Below are 20,288 nucleotides of genomic sequence, written 5' to 3' on the forward strand. Positions count from 1 at the left end.
GGTTATATTTATGTGTCTGTTCAAGCCTTAACAGATTGAACGTAAAGTCAATTCTAGCAATACGTATACAGTCTGCTTTGCTTTAATAAATAGGCTTTTCTCTCAACTCCTACTTTGAATTCATAGCCGAAATTCCAGCACGTTATCGATACAGTCCAAAAAGAGCACAGTATTTAGGGTAGTTCTGTTCGTTCATTGTGTAATACTATTATTTCCTACAGCACTTGAAGGCAGCAGCAGTTGCGAGGAAGTGATTTTTTTTTAAGTTGCCTTCACAAGCTGATCTGCAGTCGGTTATTTAAAAGCCTCCCCATAGACGTCGGCTAACACTGGCTGCAAACAAACCGACTCTAGGTCAGCACTTACATAAAGCAACGTTCAGGAAGGCAGGAAGTGTAAACTCGTCACTCCTGCGATCAAAACTTTCAGACATAAACAGCGGACGTACAGTCGGAAATATAGAAATTCTGACTTTTCGTGGCCACTCGCAAGCGAAAATCCTCCAGCGATGGACAAGCTCCGTCGTGTGTTAAGCGGCCAAGAGGAGAACGAAGAGCTGGGTCTCACCGACCAGGTACCGCGAGCTAACTGTAGGACTGTACACGCTGCTAATGCTAAACGGATACAATCTAATACAACGATGACTTGTTTTCCTCTCTGAAAGACCCGCTTTTAACGTAAAAGTGGTTTGTTTTCTTCCAGTTAACGTTTGCTAGACACGTTGTTGTATCATTAAGTAGCTAGTTAGCTAACGTTAGTTAAAACGTGTCAGTCTACGCTCTGTAGCATTTCATAGACATTAAGTTGGCTAACTTAGCAGTTTCATGCTTTTTTATTATTCCGGAATGTGTTTTATTATAATATTTGTCTGGCAGCATTCAGTAAATTGTATTGTTTGTTTATCTGCACTTTTTACACGCGTTCCCGGTGAGGAGGAAACGGGGTAAGATGCTGACTTGAACAGCTGTTTTTATATAATAGGTCACGTGATTGTAACTTTACTTGTCGCAAACTCACTCTGGCACACCATAATAGTCTGCCACGTTTGCAATTCTGCATTTCCTTGCAGATTCTACGATACAGCGTGGCACGGAGCCCTTCTAGGTTCACATGGTGGGGGAAACCTCGATATACACATGTAGTTGTTATCCTCTTCTATCTGACCCCAGAGGTGCTCTGTAGTTTGGTTGTATTAATTATTTTACCGTGTGTGTGTGTGTGTCCGTGCCCGTGCCCGTGCGTGTGTGCTCGTGTGTTTACTGGTTAAATCCCCAGTAGGCCTTTGGGTCTTTCTGCGGGTCATTGGACTTGTCTTGTGACATCCTCCCATTGTTCTCACCAGGTCCTCGATGCCAGCACTCTCAGCTACAGCACCCGGGTGAAATGGTTTGTCATATGCTTTGCTGGAGGCATCCTGTGTTCAATACTCGTGAGTGTCTCTGCCTCTCATGTTGAAAAGGCATCTTTTGTGTTCTCTCTGACTTGATGCTGACATCAGGAATGCAGAGCAGAAATAACACTATTACTGTTGTCAGGAACGTTCAAAGTAATTTCTTTCTTGCGCTATAAGTTTGCTTTATAGGCACTATAAAACTCTCAAATTAACATTCGCTGTGGGCAAATGGCATCAAGAACAAATCCTGTTCTCTTATGCTTGCAGATTAGAGTGCAGATAGTGATTGTTAATTGTCACTTGTACTTAATTAACGCCTAAAGGTTGCTTGCTGCCAGGAAAAGAGCTGAAAGTAACCCATGTCGACATGGATGGTGAAAGTCACCGAGTTGGGATATCTACACGCACAGCCACAAGGGTGCCCCATGATCCCTTTTTCTGTAGAAATAAGCAACCAGAATGTGCTCCTTCCGTGAGATGCAGTTATGAGCGGCAGGTTATTTGAATGTCCTTCCGACCAATAAATGACAACACTTGAGTAAAAGGGTAGTTGCTCCATCTTCTTGAAAGCTTAACTCATAACTCTGTCCTCTAAGTATTATTCCTCCCATGCATACTTATGTTTACTCTCCGAGCGTGACACTTTGTCTTTTTCACTGGAAGTGGTCCAGATAGTGGGCACGCTTGTCTCGCAGGCAGCGAATCTTAAACAAAGCCTCATATCGTCTGTCGGCACTAGGGGGAGCCCATCGTATGTCAGTAAAACCCATGGACAGCTCACAGAAGTCCTTGTTGATTTTTGTTTGCCAAGACAATAAATAACATGGATGTAAGCCTTCAATCATCTCAAAGTCCAGGATTCATTTAGACATGGTATGTGAATGTTTAGTGACATTATTCTCTGTAGCTGACGCAGACTTTCCTTGCCGTTTCGTCAGGGTTCAGCACTGCTGTTCCTTCCGAATGGAGTCAAGCTTTTCGCCGTCTTCTACACTATAGGGAACATCGCAGCTCTTTCCAGGTAAGTCCGGCTCAAACTGATGTTGGAGAATTGTAATGACTTGATGTATTTCTCTCACGAGTCACGACTATGGATCACTGCCAGGAATTTAACACATAATGAGCATCGGGCTCATGAACTCTGAAACTGTTTTGCCTTGACGACGCGCTACTCTGTTACAGTAATCCTTGGACCAGTTACACTCCCAAGTTTTCGCTTGTAAACAGTTTATACAGAAGACTCATCAACTACTGTGATGGTTATTTACCATCTTACCCTCTGTGCACTCATCGCCTGTTGCTCAGTGTTTGGAGCACAGTGCCTGAGGAACCATGAGATGTCATTCTGATTTATATGATATATTTATTAGATAAACGGTGACTACTGGTTCTGCATCAGGCAATAGGATTATAGCTAAAATGATAATCTGTTATTTAATCAGATTAGCATTAGTATAATTGTACATTTATATTCTTACTACATTCTAAATGAATGGAGAACTGCCATTGCAGTAACATGGCACTTAGTAAACTTAAACATGTACATCTCATGCAAGCACTCTGATTGCGAAGGGTTAATACTGCACCTAATTTAGTTTATTCAATTGTGATCTATATTATTATATAATTAATTCTGATGCAATAGTTCCGTTGTGCTTCTTGGATAGAGGAGACTAGATGATCTAAACAGCTGGTGTCATGATTGACAGCCCAGAGAAATGACAGCAAGGACATAATGAGGGAGCATGCTTGAGAAGTGATTGGCAGATGTATGAGAAATAAATAATGGGCTTAGGCATGCAAGAGTGTAGACTTCTGACTGAACTTGCACTGTACCTTCATTAGTGGGATCTGGCTGTGTGCGCTAATGATGCTGTAATACTGACTACTATATAGATGCTGACGTATCCTGATTGTTTATAGTTTAATGTCAGGGTTGAGTAATATAAGAATTTATCCTTCTGGATTTTACATTTTGGATTATTTACTCTCTATAAGCCAAGGGCTAGATCTAATCAAGCTGTCTTTGACTTCGTTGACAGTGAACCATTGAGGGCATTTAAGACAGGGCAGTCTATTGTCAGGTATCATATGTCCGGAGGGTTTGGATGCGTAAAGGAACTGGGTCACCTGCTTTCCAAACCGAGACTGTAACTTTGACTACAAGAAGATTACTTGGTTACCTCATTTTACCAAAAGCAGTGGGAAGCTGTCATTTTCACAAGTCATTTGCAAGTGTTATAACAATAAAATAAACAAATATAAGCCCCTTTGAACAAATGTTTGACTTTTAAAAAAAATCACTTCTTCAATTTTGATAAATTTCCTTTTGAAACCTATTTTTACTCTGGCAGGCTGTTAAAGGGTGTCTCCTTTTCTTGCTTTTTCTTTTGCAACCAGAACGCATTTGTCTTAAAACCAGACTTTTCATCAAAGTTCCATTTATAGACATAAAACCCTCCGACATTGGTTTCTTATCGGTAATGGTATTGTTGTTACACTGCTCCCTGCAGTAGCAGCATGTGCATAGATATCATCAGTGTGTGTTCTAGTGAGCAGTAGATGAAGAGCGTCCGTCCCTCTCAGCAGACCAGTTGGAAGAACACCGACCACTCTGATGTCTCATCTAACAGATGTGACGCTACACAGACTGCCTCTACCCACTCGGCTCTGGGAAAGCCTTTGTCCCGTCCCATTCACTGACGTCATACATGAATCATGTAGGAGGGTTGAAATGCGTCACTGTGATGTCGGGCATGAAATATTTACCCCCAGCATGTCGTGTGAATTTGATTATTTCGCCGATGCTATTCTGATGTCAGTCGGAAGGCGTGCGCATGTCTGGTATGAAGACTTTTTCTGAAATCCAAAAATCTATATTCTTAGATTTCAAGTTTTAGTTCATGAAAAAAAACTTTGATGGATGAACCTTTTTAAACAACAGGTCAATGTACCTTTTTGCTGATGTATACACATTGTAATTATTTTGTGTTTCTTTTTTTTGTTCCTCTAAAGCACCTGCTTCCTAATGGGACCACTAAAACAGCTGAAGCGCATGTTTGAACCAAAAAGACTGATAGCCACCATTGTCATGCTGGTAAATAAAAGGCTCTACGTTACTTTAAACCCTAAGTTGAGCCAGATGCTTCACAAGAGCCTCATGTAGTCCATACCTTTTTTAATATTGTGGGTTTTAGATGCACTTTTCTCTCTGATTCCTAATAAACAAGAGGCTTCAATGCATTTACATTGTACCTGCCTTCTTTTTTTTCTTAGCACATTCAGTGGCTTTTGTTGATGTTAAAACTTAATATTTTATGTGAAATACTGAAAGAAATCAGGTGTCAGATAGTGAAGTTCATTCTGCAAGCGGACAAGATAACCTTTCCTTTCTTCTTCCATCAGCTCTGCCTGGTCTTGACTCTTTGTGCAGTGTTTTGGGTAAGTAGTCAACACGTGGTTTTTAAAACCAGTTCCAGTCTTTGTTATTTCAGTGCAGCATTTTCAACTATTAGAATTAACGTTTTGTATCTTTTCTTTTTTTTCTTTTAAAGTGGCATAAAAAGGGGCTTGCTATCATCTTCTGTATTTTGCAGTTTCTGGCAATGACATGGTAAGTGTGACCAGCCGTCACTCCACTGTGGCGCAGTTATCAATTAATTTACTCACCACTCACACCTCTTCAGTTGAAGCTGTCTCTCAGTGGTAGAGAACTTTGCTCCGGCTGCTTTGTCTCAAGAAATGTCTGAGTTAAGTTAATCACACTGCTGTTGCTTTAATGTGACTTGCTGCAATTAGCATGGTAGTTTAGGCTTTTTTTGATCATACCATGGAAGTGTCGTATAATATTATTATATTCGTAGATGCACATGTAAGATAATAGAAAAACAAATGCGTTGCCCTAGTTTCCACGAGCAGTCAGTGACATCTGCTTGACGTATCCGTAGAATCATGTTGTAAGAAGGCGGGTAGGTAGGTTGCCAGGCATTGTGGTCCAGTAGGTCAGTATACTTTTGACGTGTAGAGGAAGAGGGAGTGCCAGTGTGGATGTATGTAGAGACTCTCAGGTGTTGCAGTCTGTGTTGTTGTTGTTGTTTACACACAAAGTCGCCGGCAGCTATCTCTGGGGTCACTACGACAGAGGTATCGCAGGTAAATGGTTCATTGAGGATACGTGGCTGCACCCGGGTTTGGTTTCCGGTCTGGGTGGTTCGGTCCCTCTGTGTGGAGTTTGCATGTTGCCCTGTGTCAGCGTGGGTTCACTCTGGGTTCTCTGGCTTCCTCCCAAAGTCCAAAGACATGCAGCTCAGGTTAATTGGAGGTTCTAAATTGGCCAACGTGTGAATGGTTGGCTTTTTCTTTTTTTTAAACAAGTTGTCTGACAAAACAAGACATCACCTTTGGCTTTGGGAAATTGTAATTGGACATTTTTCCTCCGTTCTGATATTTTTGTCATACTAAGCAATCAATCGATTAACCGTAAATATATAATAATGTAAACTTGTTTAGTTGCTAGTTTTCATACTAGTTTAAGTATTGCTTTCTGACTGCTGCAGATAACTCAGACTAGATGATCGAGTAAAGAGACCAACGGGGTTGGTCAGCTCCAACATGGCAGTGAATAGTGAGGCCTGTGAGTGATGTGTACTGGCATGTCAGCACTTGTATGTTCATTAATTTGGACATATTTGCACAGCAGTAACAAAAGGCTTTCAGGTTTGTGAATGTGCATAGAAACACAACCCCCAATTTCATTGCATCACTGAGCAGGACCCTGTCGGCCCCGTAACTAGACTGCTGTTGCACCTACGTGTTGTACATTCACTTCCGTTCTGCCTGCTTTCTCAGAGGCATCACCATGGTAACCACAAGCTACACATCTCTAGCTCATTCCTAACAGACGGGGTGGGGGGGGGGGGCAGGGTGCACTCCTACGCAGGCACTCGGATGTCTGTGTGAAGGTGGTTCTGTAATAAGTAGTCCACACACACACACACACACACACACACACACAGATAGAAGCAAAGTCCAGTCCTGTGAAGTGACCATAGGACACCGACACACTACTGACTGACAAAGCATTTAATTAACATACTTGTTTAGTTGACTTTATTTAATTTATATATTGGGTCATTCATGTGGGAGATGTTTACAGCACAAGATGAGGGTTCCCTGCTCACTGGGGGTAAAGCAAGATGGCAGCAATGCTCAGGCTTGCGGTGTAGTTAATCATCCAACTGCTTTACCAGATTCCTCACATAGTTCAAATGTAGTAGGTGTTTGATCAGGGGCTTTTTTTTATGCTTCACTTCAGCAGTAATCATTTCCAGGCGGGGTATTGTGTTTTTGTAGTGCCCGGTGTTTGTCTACCAATCCATCTGGACTCATGAGTGCAAAGATTACAGTGTATCCAATTCCTTCACAATCACATTTGTTTAATCCCCTCGCAGAGCGATCTTAAAGACCCTTCAGTCCAATGATTACTGCTTGACTTTTAACACACATTGTACATGATGGGGTTCTGCTCATAAGGAGGCCGTTATTATGCCACCAGTGAAACATAAATTTACTACTAAGTCTGCCATTCTTTGTGGTGTTTTATACTTTTAATCTATAATCTCTTTTACGTCACATTATTTCAATACAATGACGTCATTCAGACAAACATTGTTAATAAAACATGTGAACCTTCAGTTAAGATTCTGGGATTTCCAGCGATAACATGCTGAAATACAGGAGAATGTGTTTTCAGACATCTTGAACATCTATGTCACGACGAAGCCTTTGAAACATGACAGCTCGCTTCAAATATTTCACTAATGTGGCCATATAGCGGACACAAAAGCCATCCGAGGGAAACATTACACATTCATCAAATAATATGTGATATACATTCTAACAGTAATTTATTTTAAGAATATCTTTCTGATTTACTTTGACATGCTCAATCTCATATGTTCCATCTAAATAATGTCTTCTACAGGCAGTAACTTGCCATTGTCGCCTCATCCTGACGTTTTTGTATTTTTCTGTTTCAGGTATAGCATTTCTTACATTCCATTTGCCAGGTAAGATGACGTGATTGTATGATTTATGTTTTGTCTGCGTTGACCTGAAGTTGATTTGTATGTCCTAATGTCTAGTTCAAAGTGTTACTGATTGAACTCTGTCCATCTATAAGAGCTACTATTCATATCTTCACAAAGCCCTCTACAAACTCACTGGAGAGAATACTGTTTGTGAACCTTCAATGAAAACATGTTTTCATTCTCAAAACACTGTTTGCTGTTTGCCCTCAACATATGGCTGTAATTCCCCCCCTCCCCCCAACGACTAGTGCAGGCACTTAATGTCACGCAAATGGCAGCTTGTTGTTTCACGCTCCTCTGTGCTTCAGCCCTGTGAGGCTATTTGCTTCATCTGTAATATCTAAACGAAATCATTTGTTGTGCAATAATGCTCTTTCAGACAATATTTATCTCCCAAATGTAGCTTTTAAATTACTTGTGATGTGCTTATGTTAAGCTCTATAGGGTTGAAGCACAATGCAACATTATGATTAGATCGAGACCCAAATAGTCTGTCCTGCATAAGAGAAGAAGATCAACAACTCGCATAATAGTCGTTTTCACCTACATACTTGCTTTGTCTTTATTGTAGATAATGTGCAATATAGAGCCTAACGGCATCTGAGATCTTACAGCGATTTTAATTAGTAATTTCTTCAGAGTACACTTCAGTAAAGAATTTGAATTGAAAGAAAATACTCCCGATACTCAGATGTTCACTTCTTGGGGTACCATCTCAGTGCTTTCCCCAAACATAAGCACAAGGTGTGATGTTGTTTTGTCAGTCCAGCTGTAAGAAGGGTTGTGTCTCATTTAGTGAGAGGTCCGAAGCCCCCACCCACCACTCCCAGCCCAAATGCCTTGTGTATTTGGGCAACCCTATAATCCATGCTGACAGCTGAGAGACGTCCCATAACCACCCAGAGTCCCCCACCCCCAACCCAAATGCTTTTCACAACACAAAGCTGGGACAAAGACCTTTTGCCGTGCCACCCTTCCAAAAACCAAATTCCTAAAGACAAATGCAAATGTGATGGCCCGACTTTGAGCTGAATATTGAAATCCTGATTAACACTTATTTGTTTGTCCTTTGTTGTTATATTATTGTAGTTTTTGTGTCGACACATTATTGTCTTTTCGCTTTAAGCTTCTTACTTAAATCCATTTTTCATTTCATTTAGATTTGATCATGTATCTCTTTATTGAACAGCATATTCCGATCACAGATCTCTATCCCTCTCAGTGACGCATTAGACTGCAGTCTCTCCCTCTGCCGGTCTGTTGGTCAAACCAACTGATACCTGGTTAGCCACAACACCACATGGCCAATGGACTTGAGCTTTTAATGTGTTTTACTTTGTTGCCTATTTATAACCTCTGACACAAAGATGCTGAAACCTGCTGCACGTGCACTTCCCACAGTGCTTTAAGGCTTCTGTTGCGCTGGCGTTTAATCAGAAATAAATGATCATTTATTTGTGTTTTTATGGAAGCAAAATGGCATCAAGATGTATGTGATTATATAAAAAATAACCTGGCAGGAAGAAGATGAGGATTCTGGTGTTGAATGTTTATTTCTTTTTTCATACATCAGAGGGACGAACCAAAGCATTTGAAGGAGCAGGTCTCCTGTCTGTCCGTCGACCTCCCCTCCTCCCTCCTAGACTGCTTATGATCCCCCCTTCTCCTTTTAACCTTGACTGGTCCCACACCTCCTCCACTGAAATTTCACAGTGGCTTGAGGCAAAGTCTGCATAGCAACGCACCGATGGCAAGAGCAAACGGTGTGAGGGGAAATGGAACAGGCAACGACTGTCTGTGGTTTCCATGGCGATTGCTCATATTGCATCATCCCTCAATGCATAGTACCTGGAGAAAGGGAGCCCCCATCACTCTGAGCATGTGGTGCTTCCCTGCCAAAACACACTCACTTATTCATGACAAGCCCAGCCCAAATCATCTAAACAAAGGGTGGAAGTGCTTTTTATGTCGCTTTTAATTTTGTACGCATGACAACATTTAATGTTTTTAGAACAACACTCGATCAACATTCCTTCATTGCTTTTCACCTCTTTTTGTCTTTGCATTGTTTATAATGCTGGCTTTTTTTGTTTTATTTACAGGGATGCTGTGATGAAATGCTTCACAACCTGTCTGAGTTAGGACTCCTTCGTCCACAATCAGTGAAGACTGGTCCTAATATGCAAACTGTAAGAACAGTAGCTCTGTAAAATATACATCTGTGTTGTTTATACACTATCTCCAGATTTTTACCATGGCTTGTTTCATACTGTGAATCCTTTTAAGTCCAGCTGAAGGTCTATAACTATAATCAGATTATAACATCTTTTGCTATTGATAGAATAGATGAGTGCATCTAATGCTTAATATATTTAGAGATATTCCTATGTGTTTTTGAGGATTTTAAACCATTTCAGTGCAGGGAAATCATTTTGACTGAGTGCCTTTACATTATTCATTCATAAATATATATCTATGTATATAGATTTGGTATATTACTGTTTATGAAGTAATGTTCTGTGTTCACACACACAAGCATTATTAAAACACATTATTTCTGTTTCCTGTTCAAGGCACTGATGTGTGAGGCTCTCAGATGCTATTCCATGTTTGTATATGATTATTTTCTTTCATTGATAATGCACTGGAATATTTGAAGTTTGTTTTTTTCCCAGTTAAAGAAAAATTTAAAAAAGCAGCTCCTGTCTAGCCTGTTTCCTGTCTCAGTGTGTTTGAACACACCTGCCCCAGTGCATCAAATTACATTAACATTGCTTCTCCTCTTTAAAGTTGATTTCATGCCAGATGTAGCAATGACCCCGTTAATTACGCTTTTCTGAGCATTGTGATTTTGATGTGACCCAATAACCCAGAATAGCTTGCATCCAGTTCCCTATATTGCTTCAGCATGATGGCATAGCCTTTGAGGATGTGGTTGTCATGACAACCTCCTCCAGAAAATTCATAAAACCTCAGCCTTCCCCCCCATCTGTGGTGCAGATGTTCACATTATCATGATGAGGAGGTGTGCTGTATTTTGTATAATACCTTGGACCCGTGGTATCATTTATGGATAATGTATTTTAAACAGTTTCATGCATTAATAGCTCCATAAAGTCCCAGGGCACCCTGTTTCCCTGTGTGTTCGCTGTAGGATTTGCCCACGGTATAACAAGCTCGCCTCCTCCTCTTTCTGCTTGATGCGACTGAACAACAGCATTGCACTTCCTGTTGTGCAGCCCCCACATAGTTTCATTAGACGCTTGGATAATGTTACGTGTTGGATTAGCATGGACGAAATCTCCCCTCAGTACTACTTTTTCAACCAACTTGGCAGGGACCCAGCAAATCCTTGAGCGATTACTCCGAGGGATAACATTATTCTGTTGAGTGAAGGGAGTGTGGTTGTTTTTGTTATCGGTTTTCTTTGCCCGCTATTTTTGGATTACAGCGAAGTTTGAGGATGATGGGGAAGAACCCTGACCTCATAAATCTGTTCAGTCTCCACCCGTTTCCTTTTTTTTTTTTTTTTACATCTAATCCATTGTTATGTCAGAGAGGAGTGATCCCACACCACCCCGACAACCACACGTCTGTGTCTCCCTTCAGCTTAATGGTCCAGCTCATCTTGTAAAAACTTTCCATGTCATCCTTTTGTATTCCAATAGCGAGTCGGTGGCTGTTGACCTAAATAGATTTTTGGTTTTGTTGGCAAATATTCTGCTACAGAAACACAACTCAATGATGTAGAAAGTCAAAACACAAACAAATATTTAAGTATTCAACCACCATGGGGCCAGTGTTTTTCCTGTATTTAAAGCAATTCATTTGTACACTATAATGTAAATTGTGTCTTTCCCTGAAATCCCTCACATTGATATTGTAATCACCAGAGCAGCTAAATAATAAATGGTAAAAATGTTTCAAAAACTGTAAAGGCTCAACATCCTCAGGCAATGTCAGATAAACAGTCTAAAAACTACAGATTTTCAAGGTAGTATTTGATTGTTCCCCGTACACCGTATACATTAGGGAAACAAAATCATATTGAATCAATTCTGTAGCTGTCAGCGTGAAAGTGCAGCCATCAGCAAAATGGAGGAGAAATCAATATGGTACACTGTCTGGGTATTCCTCTGGATGTCTTCCAGTGACTGCATGGCTGAGAGAACAACAAAAGACCATCTACATACATCATTTAATTGATATCTGAGATATTGACTGACTGAAAGCATTGAGCTAATGACATGTTGTGTTAGTTCAAGGACATATGGAGTTATTTTACAGCAACAAGGACCAAACGGTATCTTTATGGCCCTATACACAGTGAGATATCTATAAACTGAATTTTAAGTTTCAGATGAAGAATGCACATGTTAACACGCCGTTAGTAAAAAATAATATAGGCGAAATGTTAGTCCCATTTAAGAACCACATCAAACACGTGGTCACTTTTAAAATGTATCCATCCACGCTAAATCACAATTATTTGCCGATGAGTGATATTTTTCAGGCTTATAATAAAAAATAAAAAATGAGCATGTGGGTTTCCAATGACCGTGAAACAGCAGAGAGGCGCTGTGAGAAAAGATGGAGAGGACCATGAGTTGGATGCCGCTCATCGCTTAAAGGAGGTACTTGGAAATTATGAAATGACATCACCACAGTTTTTGCCTGGCTTTGTTTGGTGCTTTGCGTGACCACGCCTTCCTGCCAGCCCCACCATAAAGCAGCCAGGCCGCGTGTGTGTGAGCCAGTTGAACTCCAGTCAGTGTGCACGACAACAGCCCCTCTCTACCTCGCTGTTGGATAATGCCCGCAGAGCGCCGCTGGTCGCTTTGCGCAGGACTTCCTCATCATCTGCACTTTGAACATTTGCACGTTTTCTATCCTGATCACTTCCAATCACAAAGATGCCTTTTCCGCCCATAAGCCTCCACCAGCGGATCTCCTCTCCGGCCAGGGAACTATTCGGGAAAAAGAAAGCCATCGGAGTGCCTCCTCACACCGAGCACACCAGCAAATCCGGCGGAGAGAAAGGGGGGTCCGATAAAGAGAAGCAGTCCACTTCTTGGACGGCGGCGAATTTAAGGAATTTGGGGCGAAGAGCCCAGCAAGAGAAGCGTAAAAGCTCCGCTCAGAAGGCAGGTGCCGGTCAGGAGACCCAGGAAAAGAGCTCCTGGCTGACGATACCAAAACCTCAGGACTCATCCGAGAGAGTCAGGCGCTCCAGCTCCATGGACTCCGCCAGACACCTCAACGGCAAAGAGGAAGGGAAGAAGGAGATTCAGTTTACCCTCAGTCTCACACCTGAAGCCATTCTTGTCATCCAAAAGCGAAATCTAGAAAAGCAGATGATGGCAAAGCAACAGAAGTGTTGCGCCTCGGCAGACTTCCGCCACAAGCGAGTTTTTCCATCCAAAAAGACGCACGGATCGACCAAGGGCTGCGCTCCTGTCGCCAAAGTGGAAAGCGAGGAGCAGGACATCACCTCCATCGTTAAGATATCTCTGTTGAACGATCAATACAAGTACGATGATGTGGAGTATGAAGAAGAGGATGGAGACGTGGACGAGACTGTCGTGAGGAAATGTAAAGAGTGGCTCAGAGGGGTCGAAAATGCCGCTGCTTTGGGAAAAGTTGACAAACTTTCTGCGCTCCCGCACCTTAAAAGCTGCTGACACCTGACATCAGGGCTTTCTTCTTTCTTTCTTTTTTACACTGCAGACTGAAGGAATGATGAACTCGTGAAAAGGGTGCACCGATGGAGGGCCCGCTGCGATGGCATCTTTTACATTTGAGTATTATAAATGAAACAAACAGGAGGAACAAAAAAAAAATCCACTCCAGAGGAATGTCTATTTGTTTCGGAGTAATTTGCTAAGTTATATATGTCACAAATAAATACACTTATTGAAGAAAATGAAAATAAGTCATCTGCATTGGACATGTGGCATTCAACAGAAATAAGATATTAAAGCTGAATTGCAACCAACAGTGCTTCTTATGGTTCACAGGGATGCTGCTTTGCGAGTTTAATGCCTGTTCAATGTTTTGCTACAGTTTGAACTGAATACCTTAATATTGTCGTCCTTTGCACATGTTTTTTGTTTTCAGTGGGGTGCCTGTGGATTGGCAGAGGGGTTTGCGTAAAGGGACGTGAAACCGTTCCTTTGTGCCAGAGAACAATACGCTGTCAACAGGCATGATAGCGCCTGCTGCTGAAACCAAACTGGACTGTTTGTTTGTTCCTCTAATAAGAGGCTTATATCCTTTGTAGGGATTTATCAGCGATGTACAGTATTTAATATTTACTAAATATTTGTACTGTTTGACGTTTTCTCAGCTGATGACTTTATGCCATTTTGAAGTAAAACATTTTTTTTTTTAAATTCTGCAAGTGTCACTGACCTTTTTTGAATAATTTAAAAGCAAATGTGTCTTGTTCCTCTTGAATAATTCTGTTCCACGATTCTGATCAGTCATTTAGACTTCTGGACGGTTACCAGACTTCTTCTTTAAAGGATCCTTTGTTGCTACCTGAAGCCATTTGGACATTAGTGATGTAAGCCTCTTAGATTTCCTGTTAAGCAGGGTTGACCAATGTACTGAGGGGCCCAGGTGCATGATCCCTTCAGGAAATTACCTCCAGTCTGCTTTACTTTTGTCATATAAAACCAAGCAATGCATGGAGCTACCAAAAATAAACAGTGCTGGTACACCAAAGATCTGGGGGACAGTTTCACCCAAAGTGGCAGAACTATGGTTTGCAGCAAAGGTATTCCCAGTTTTAATTTAGGGCTTAATCCTGACATTCCCACACTTATGGTACTCTCTGAGCTACATAGAACCATGTTTTTATTATATCTGCAGTAATGAATTTCATGAACTGCTCAGGGAGAAACAGCAGGTCACGGACCAGTTGAGGGCGTAGAAACAAACCAGTATGAAAAAGAAAATAAACCAGAGTTAAAGAGACATTTAGCCTTTGTTGGTTCTCTTTAGCTGCCATACACTGTATTGTGCTGACCATTAAACCAGTCGGGGGAAACTTTGAAGGAAACTGCAATCATATGCCAACCTTTGACACAAATGAAATCTTCATGTAGGGTCACAAACATATTTAATATGTGTGTACAGTGTGACGGCTTAACCCCATTGTTCTCTGTAACTTGGTAACCTCTGAAGTCACACGTTGGACAGAAGACTGTGGCCTTTAGGACATAACCTGGTGTTTGAAAAACCCATACACCACCAACTGGTAAGCTATTTTTGTAAAATTACTCGTAACCTCAGGTAACATTGTTGTTTGATATTATTTTGGAATTTTATGCCAATAATCTTTTCTCTGAAGGTCAATAAAGGAATTGCCATGAGATCTGAGTGCAAAGACCTTCATCGAGCCAGCACTCTGGATGCACACATATTAAGAAAGGTATTTTAAATAACCCACTCATCAAATCGTGAGAATTTCATATTTCATCCTCCTGTTATTGTGGTCCAGGACGGGACATGACAGATTTCTCATTCATGTAATGTGAGTAAACAAACACACTGCCAGAGTAAGGCACATTGTCCCCATTCAGTGTCACAACATGTTTTTGTTGTTGCATGACTGAGATCATAGCTGAGCCAGTACAGTGTGTACCAAGACCCGTTTGGTCCTCCCATGGTGATATTGTCTACTGGCTCTGTGACCCAAAGTCTGGTAATCCGGCTCTATTGTGTCTTTTCAATCATGTCCTTGTTTATGTGCCTCTCTCTGGTATTCACTGCTGTCTGGTACGCCTGAAGTCGAGCTGTTCTTGACTGTGTCTGTCCTGGGGGTGGGAGACGCATTATTATGTCTGAAGTAGCTCAACTACTTGTATTCAATAGGAAAAGTAGCATTTAAATAACCAGAAGCTGGCAACAAGTTGAGATGCTTGGTCTTTATCATTTGGAGTTGGTAACTTCCTTTCTTTTCAGCTCTGCCTTTTTTCATTCTTCTGCCACAAGCTGCTTCTGTTTACACCTGCAGCATCTAATGTCTTTATTTTCTATTTCTATCTGCAATGTCTCTACCCTGCTCTTTATGGATCAGGAGTAAAACATAATTTTAAAAAAGAAGAAGAAGAAGAAGAAATGGCTTCAGGCTTCTGTCCACCTCACTGCAGCATCATGCTCACTGTCTAGCAGAGTGACGCGGTACAGCAGGACGGCTGCATTATCCTCCACTGATTTATAGCGGCAGGGAGTGCAGATGGATGCCACCTTTGCCCCGTCACCAACACTTTGCACACAGCAGTGAGAGCAAAAGGACTGCTGGTCCCTTTACTCTGCCACGGCAGTATTACTGTGGCAACGGAGCAGATAAATCCCCCGTTTCCAGCAGCTTTTGTGAAAGAAGACAAAGCAGACACTTCCCAAACAGACTCGGCCCATAAACTTCAGTAATGTGGTCATTCAGTGGCAGCCTGCTAAGAACGAGGCCTTTCCCTGAGACGGGACGACCTCGTGAGAGAAGACTTGGATCAGAGAGTACCGTCCCCCCATAAAACTTCATGCATGTTACATTCTTCATTTAAGGGTTATAAAAGGGAGCCTATAGCTCCATGTTTTTCCTGTGTAGTTAATCTACTCTGGCATGCATAATTCTACTCCCATTAGCCTTGCATTCTTTGGTAACATGCTCCACAATTTGCATTCTTTTACATCTTATATTTTCTCTTTATACTCAGGGGCAAAGACAGCATTTGCTTCACAATGTAGGAGTTGAATTCTGCCTCTAAAACCTCCCTCTGCAACATCTGTTGGGTATCCATCTTTATCAGGATTAAATAAGGACACTGTCGCCCGATGATATACTTAGAGCAGATCACAGCCATCCAAAATTGTTTCCTAGAGACATGCAGGAAATAATATGTGGGCTTTGTGGGAGAGGAGGTGGGCATATTACTCCTCCGTATTTATTATTTATTTTTTTGTCTTGGTATTGCAAGAACACAATGTGAAGCTGTTGTGTGGGAGGTTGCTTTTGGCAGATGACAGGGATTACCAAAAATGCATTGTTTTTGTAATCTTCAGGCAAGCTGACTGACTCCCACAGCATCTAAATTGGGTTTTTACTGTTGACAGGCAGGGGATGAAGTCAAAACTGAGCCCCGGAGGAGGAAGGCAATGCGTAACAGCGGTCCAGACGTGGACCAAGAGGCCAAGGCCAGGGGTCAGGCTCAGCTCGACCAGGTTGATAAATACTGAACGTTGATATTTTTTTAAACCGACACATTCATTGTCACGAAGGCACAATCATGTGATGAGAGATTATTGTATAAAGAAATACCCACTTCTCAATGATCAGTAACCAATACCTTCATCATCTCCTTATCGTTATGTTCAATGAAGCACTACCTGTATATACTTTTAGCTCATTTCCTCTCCAGTAAGTGTCCTTTCTTTTCTGTGATTATCCTCCAGCGCCATCTAGAGGTGTACAGGAACATGCACCGTCTCCGAGACGCTCTCTGTCGCCGCTATGCCGCCCAGCTCAAGAACAAGGTTCAGTCCCAGAAAGTGTGGCTGCAGGAGAGCCACGAGACGGAAGTCACAGAAGAAAACTAAAAAGGTGAACCACTGAATGTTGACGGTGGTAATCTGAGGGCTTTATCTGAGTCGTGTGTGTCCATCGCAGAAGTCAAAACCTCTCTGACATTCAGTTTGAATGGTTTCAAGTGATTTGCCTTGTAGTTATATTTCTTATTGTATAGTATATTATTTGATAAACACACAATATGCAATACCTTCATCATTTTTTTCCAGAGTGTGGTCACACCGTTACTACATGCTAGTACACAAAAATATATGAAATTAACTATATCAGTCTCGACTATATTTCTTCTCTCTGCATGCTCTACAACCGGGGTTAAGCGATTATGTTCATCCATCGACCAGTTTGTTTCAGCTTTTCTTCCTTGCGGGATCTAAGGACACAGTGGATTACTTTGTTGATTTTTTTTTCCATTCATTTAATAATAAAATTGTTTAATTAAAGTGTTTGTTTTGGGGTATATTTATCTCAGGGCATGCTGTGTTCAAATAGCCCGGGGCAGTTGCTTTGCATGCCTCTCTACACATGGGGGCATTGATGTCAGTATTAGATCTCACACTGTCATATTTGTTGGAATTTACACAAACCTTGTTTTTACATTTGTAACTATAAAAGGTGTTGATGTAAACTGTAAAAATGTACAAGTCAACATTTCAGCTTCAGTCTGGAGTTCAAGTATTTTGCCTAGTTTGGCTTACAGGCTGCTATTTGCCCACTGTGCTACACATCGTCTGGGCTCAAATATACAACCCTGCAAATCAACAAAGCCACTTTCTCTTTTAGTCCTCAAGTGACATGCATATCATTGAAAACAATTACAGCTGCTGTTTACAACGTAATCCTGTGAGTATTTAAGTCCTGCAAACTAAAGCCTGCTAACACGGTTGATGAATGGGACTTCTATTATATAAACCTGCTTTAATTAAATGTTAACAAGCTGCAGATGAAACAAATAATTTGCAAGTGATGTTTGAGCAGTTTCTCCATTATATGCAAACAAAGACAGGTCGTTATATATTTAACCTTATAAACAACAGAAAACCTTAATAGTGAAAACACCACTGAGTTCATAGCATTGAAATGTAAATGTTTTATTTAGAAAAATGTAATGCAATTGTAGTTACCTGTTCTTGCATATAATTCGCCTTCTGCCGTGTGCTTGTCTCTGACAGTGTGAAAAGAGCAATAAGCTTTAGAGGGTGGCTGCATAGAGGGGGTCTAACATGAGAGAGATCCTGTCTTATCTGCCCCCACCTCCCCCCCCCCCCCCCCCCCCCCCCCCCCCCCCCCCCCCCCACCCCCAGTAAAAGCAGAGCTTCGTCAGGAGGATGTAAATGTGCTCTCTAATGACTTGCACTTGGGGGGAGGACAAAAAGAGCACAATAAAGGATACTATAGGCCCTCCAGTAGGAATCCATTGCTTCAAATTGCCAAGCAAATGAAACTACCCGTTGTTTCCTCAGCTCAGATCGAGAGGCTCTGTTACAGACACAGAGGTGAGGTAGGACCGAAGCGGGCAAAGGCCAGAACACCTGCTGGGGCCTAATTGGTCCTTGCTGCTGTTAATGGCTTCCGGTGGCTGCTTGTTTACTTCTCATTTGTTCTGTGTACTCTGTTTCCCAGCACCTGAAACAAGGGAGGGTCGCTTCAAATCTCTCTTCCCACAACAGTTCTCCAACTGTCTCTCTCCCTCCTCTTTTATTCTTCAGAAACAAAATAAGTTGGCCTTCTCCAAGCTGCAGCACAATGACTCATACCTGAAGGCCCTCCCCAAAACCAGCTACTGCCTGGTAGGTTCTGTCCCAGTACTGACACTCAAAGACACTTGACTTTAATCCCTCATTGATTGATGGTTCATCTCTCCCTGTGACATTCATCAACGTGTTCTGTTGCTGTATTCTTTTTCTGATATCTTTGACCTCCAGAAACAGGTGGCTGAACGAGGACTTCTGAGCAGCCACCACGACTTGGAGGACTTCTATAGGTGCATCAGATATAACTGTCATCCATCTCAGCTACACAAGAGTCTTGAGGATGTCAGGAAAAGTTGAGTAACTTGGTACATACAGTATATATAAAAAAATTAAAAATCTCGTCCTCGATCTATTATGGAAAAACCATCAGCTGTGACTCTTGTGTTGATGTAATGTTAATAGTGCTGGAAAGCAGACCTGCAGCTGATTTGATGACTCAACACAAGACCTCAGAGAAGCATCCCTGCACTGCTGAAGATAGAGGAGATGAGGACCACTCCAAGTGGAGACAACCTACACAGTAATAAGTCTGTATTTGTTTTAGATTCTGATGGGTATTGACCCTTCACCGATTATTCTTTTAAAGTAATCATTATCTCTGCTTTCCCCCGAAATTTCGCACTTCTGCTTTAAAGTGATACGTAGAGGTCTTGAGATGTTTTTAACTTAATATTATACAGCAGCATAAAATGATTCCCCCAAATATGTTTCAAATACATTTGTAAAATTATACTGAAGACAGTATATTCTCTATATTTGAGAATACATGTCTTAAGTTGTATGTGTGAAAGATGCAGCTGGTGGAGGGCTGGCAGGGACATGGTACTCAGCTGTAGAGGCCTCTTGTCTTCGGGGTCTCTGATTGCACTGCCTTTAAGAACCAACACAGACTCCATGCAGGCTTGTTTAGCATTTGCCCTCCTGAAGGAGAGAGCTGATTACTCACATAGAAGTGAGATGACCAAACACAAGCTGACCCCCGCTGTTGTGGAGACTCCCCTCCTCGGACGGTTGCTTTGACTCTGACAAACATCATCTGGGGGGAAAGATGTCGTAATTAAGTCCGCTACAAAAGAGATATAGCAATTGAGCCGGTGGTGTCACTTCATGTCAGCACTGCAATCAGATGTCGAACTGTTTGTCTCATTTGAAGCTGTATGGGCTTCCAGGCAAACGGTGTTCCATTCACCAAAACGTGGCAGAGATAATCTGAGAAACAACTTTCATGAAGATTTTGCTCACTGTTCAACCGACACCGTCTTTCAACTTTTACACTTTTACACTGCCACTAATTTCTTTCAGGACTTTCACTTCAGCTGATTCCTCCAGCTTGAGTTGTCACCTAAAATGAACTGAAATTGAAATGTCTTACAATGTTAGCATTTTCTGCACTTTGACACTTTTAACTTCATTCAGCTATTTTCCTGAGGCCCAAGTAACTGCCACTTCAACTGTTTCAGTATTTT

General features: G+C 41.6%; 2 protein-coding genes across 2 annotated transcripts; both read left to right on the top strand.

Moving 5' to 3' along the window:
- The first annotated feature begins 221 nt into the window (after positions 1–221).
- sft2d1 (SFT2 domain containing 1) lies at positions 222–10,180 on the top strand. The gene is made up of 8 exons (XM_034551313.1): positions 222–574; positions 1,343–1,429; positions 2,332–2,414; positions 4,409–4,490; positions 4,799–4,834; positions 4,948–5,006; positions 7,432–7,461; positions 9,585–10,180. The coding sequence occupies exons 1-8, from the start codon at positions 509–511 to the stop codon at positions 9,622–9,624; spliced, it is 483 nt and encodes a 160-aa protein (XP_034407204.1). The 5' UTR covers positions 222–508; the 3' UTR covers positions 9,625–10,180.
- A 131-nt stretch (positions 10,181–10,311) lies between these two features.
- On the top strand, positions 10,312–13,871 carry prr18 (proline rich 18). Its single transcript, XM_034551312.1, has one exon. The coding sequence runs from the start codon at positions 12,396–12,398 to the stop codon at positions 13,161–13,163; it is 768 nt and encodes a 255-aa protein (XP_034407203.1). The 5' UTR covers positions 10,312–12,395; the 3' UTR covers positions 13,164–13,871.
- Positions 13,872–20,288: the final 6,417 nt, after the last annotated feature.

The sequence above is a fragment of the Cyclopterus lumpus genome, chromosome 15, assembly GCF_009769545.1.
Source record: "Cyclopterus lumpus isolate fCycLum1 chromosome 15, fCycLum1.pri, whole genome shotgun sequence".
NCBI lineage: Eukaryota > Metazoa > Chordata > Actinopteri > Perciformes > Cyclopteridae > Cyclopterus > Cyclopterus lumpus.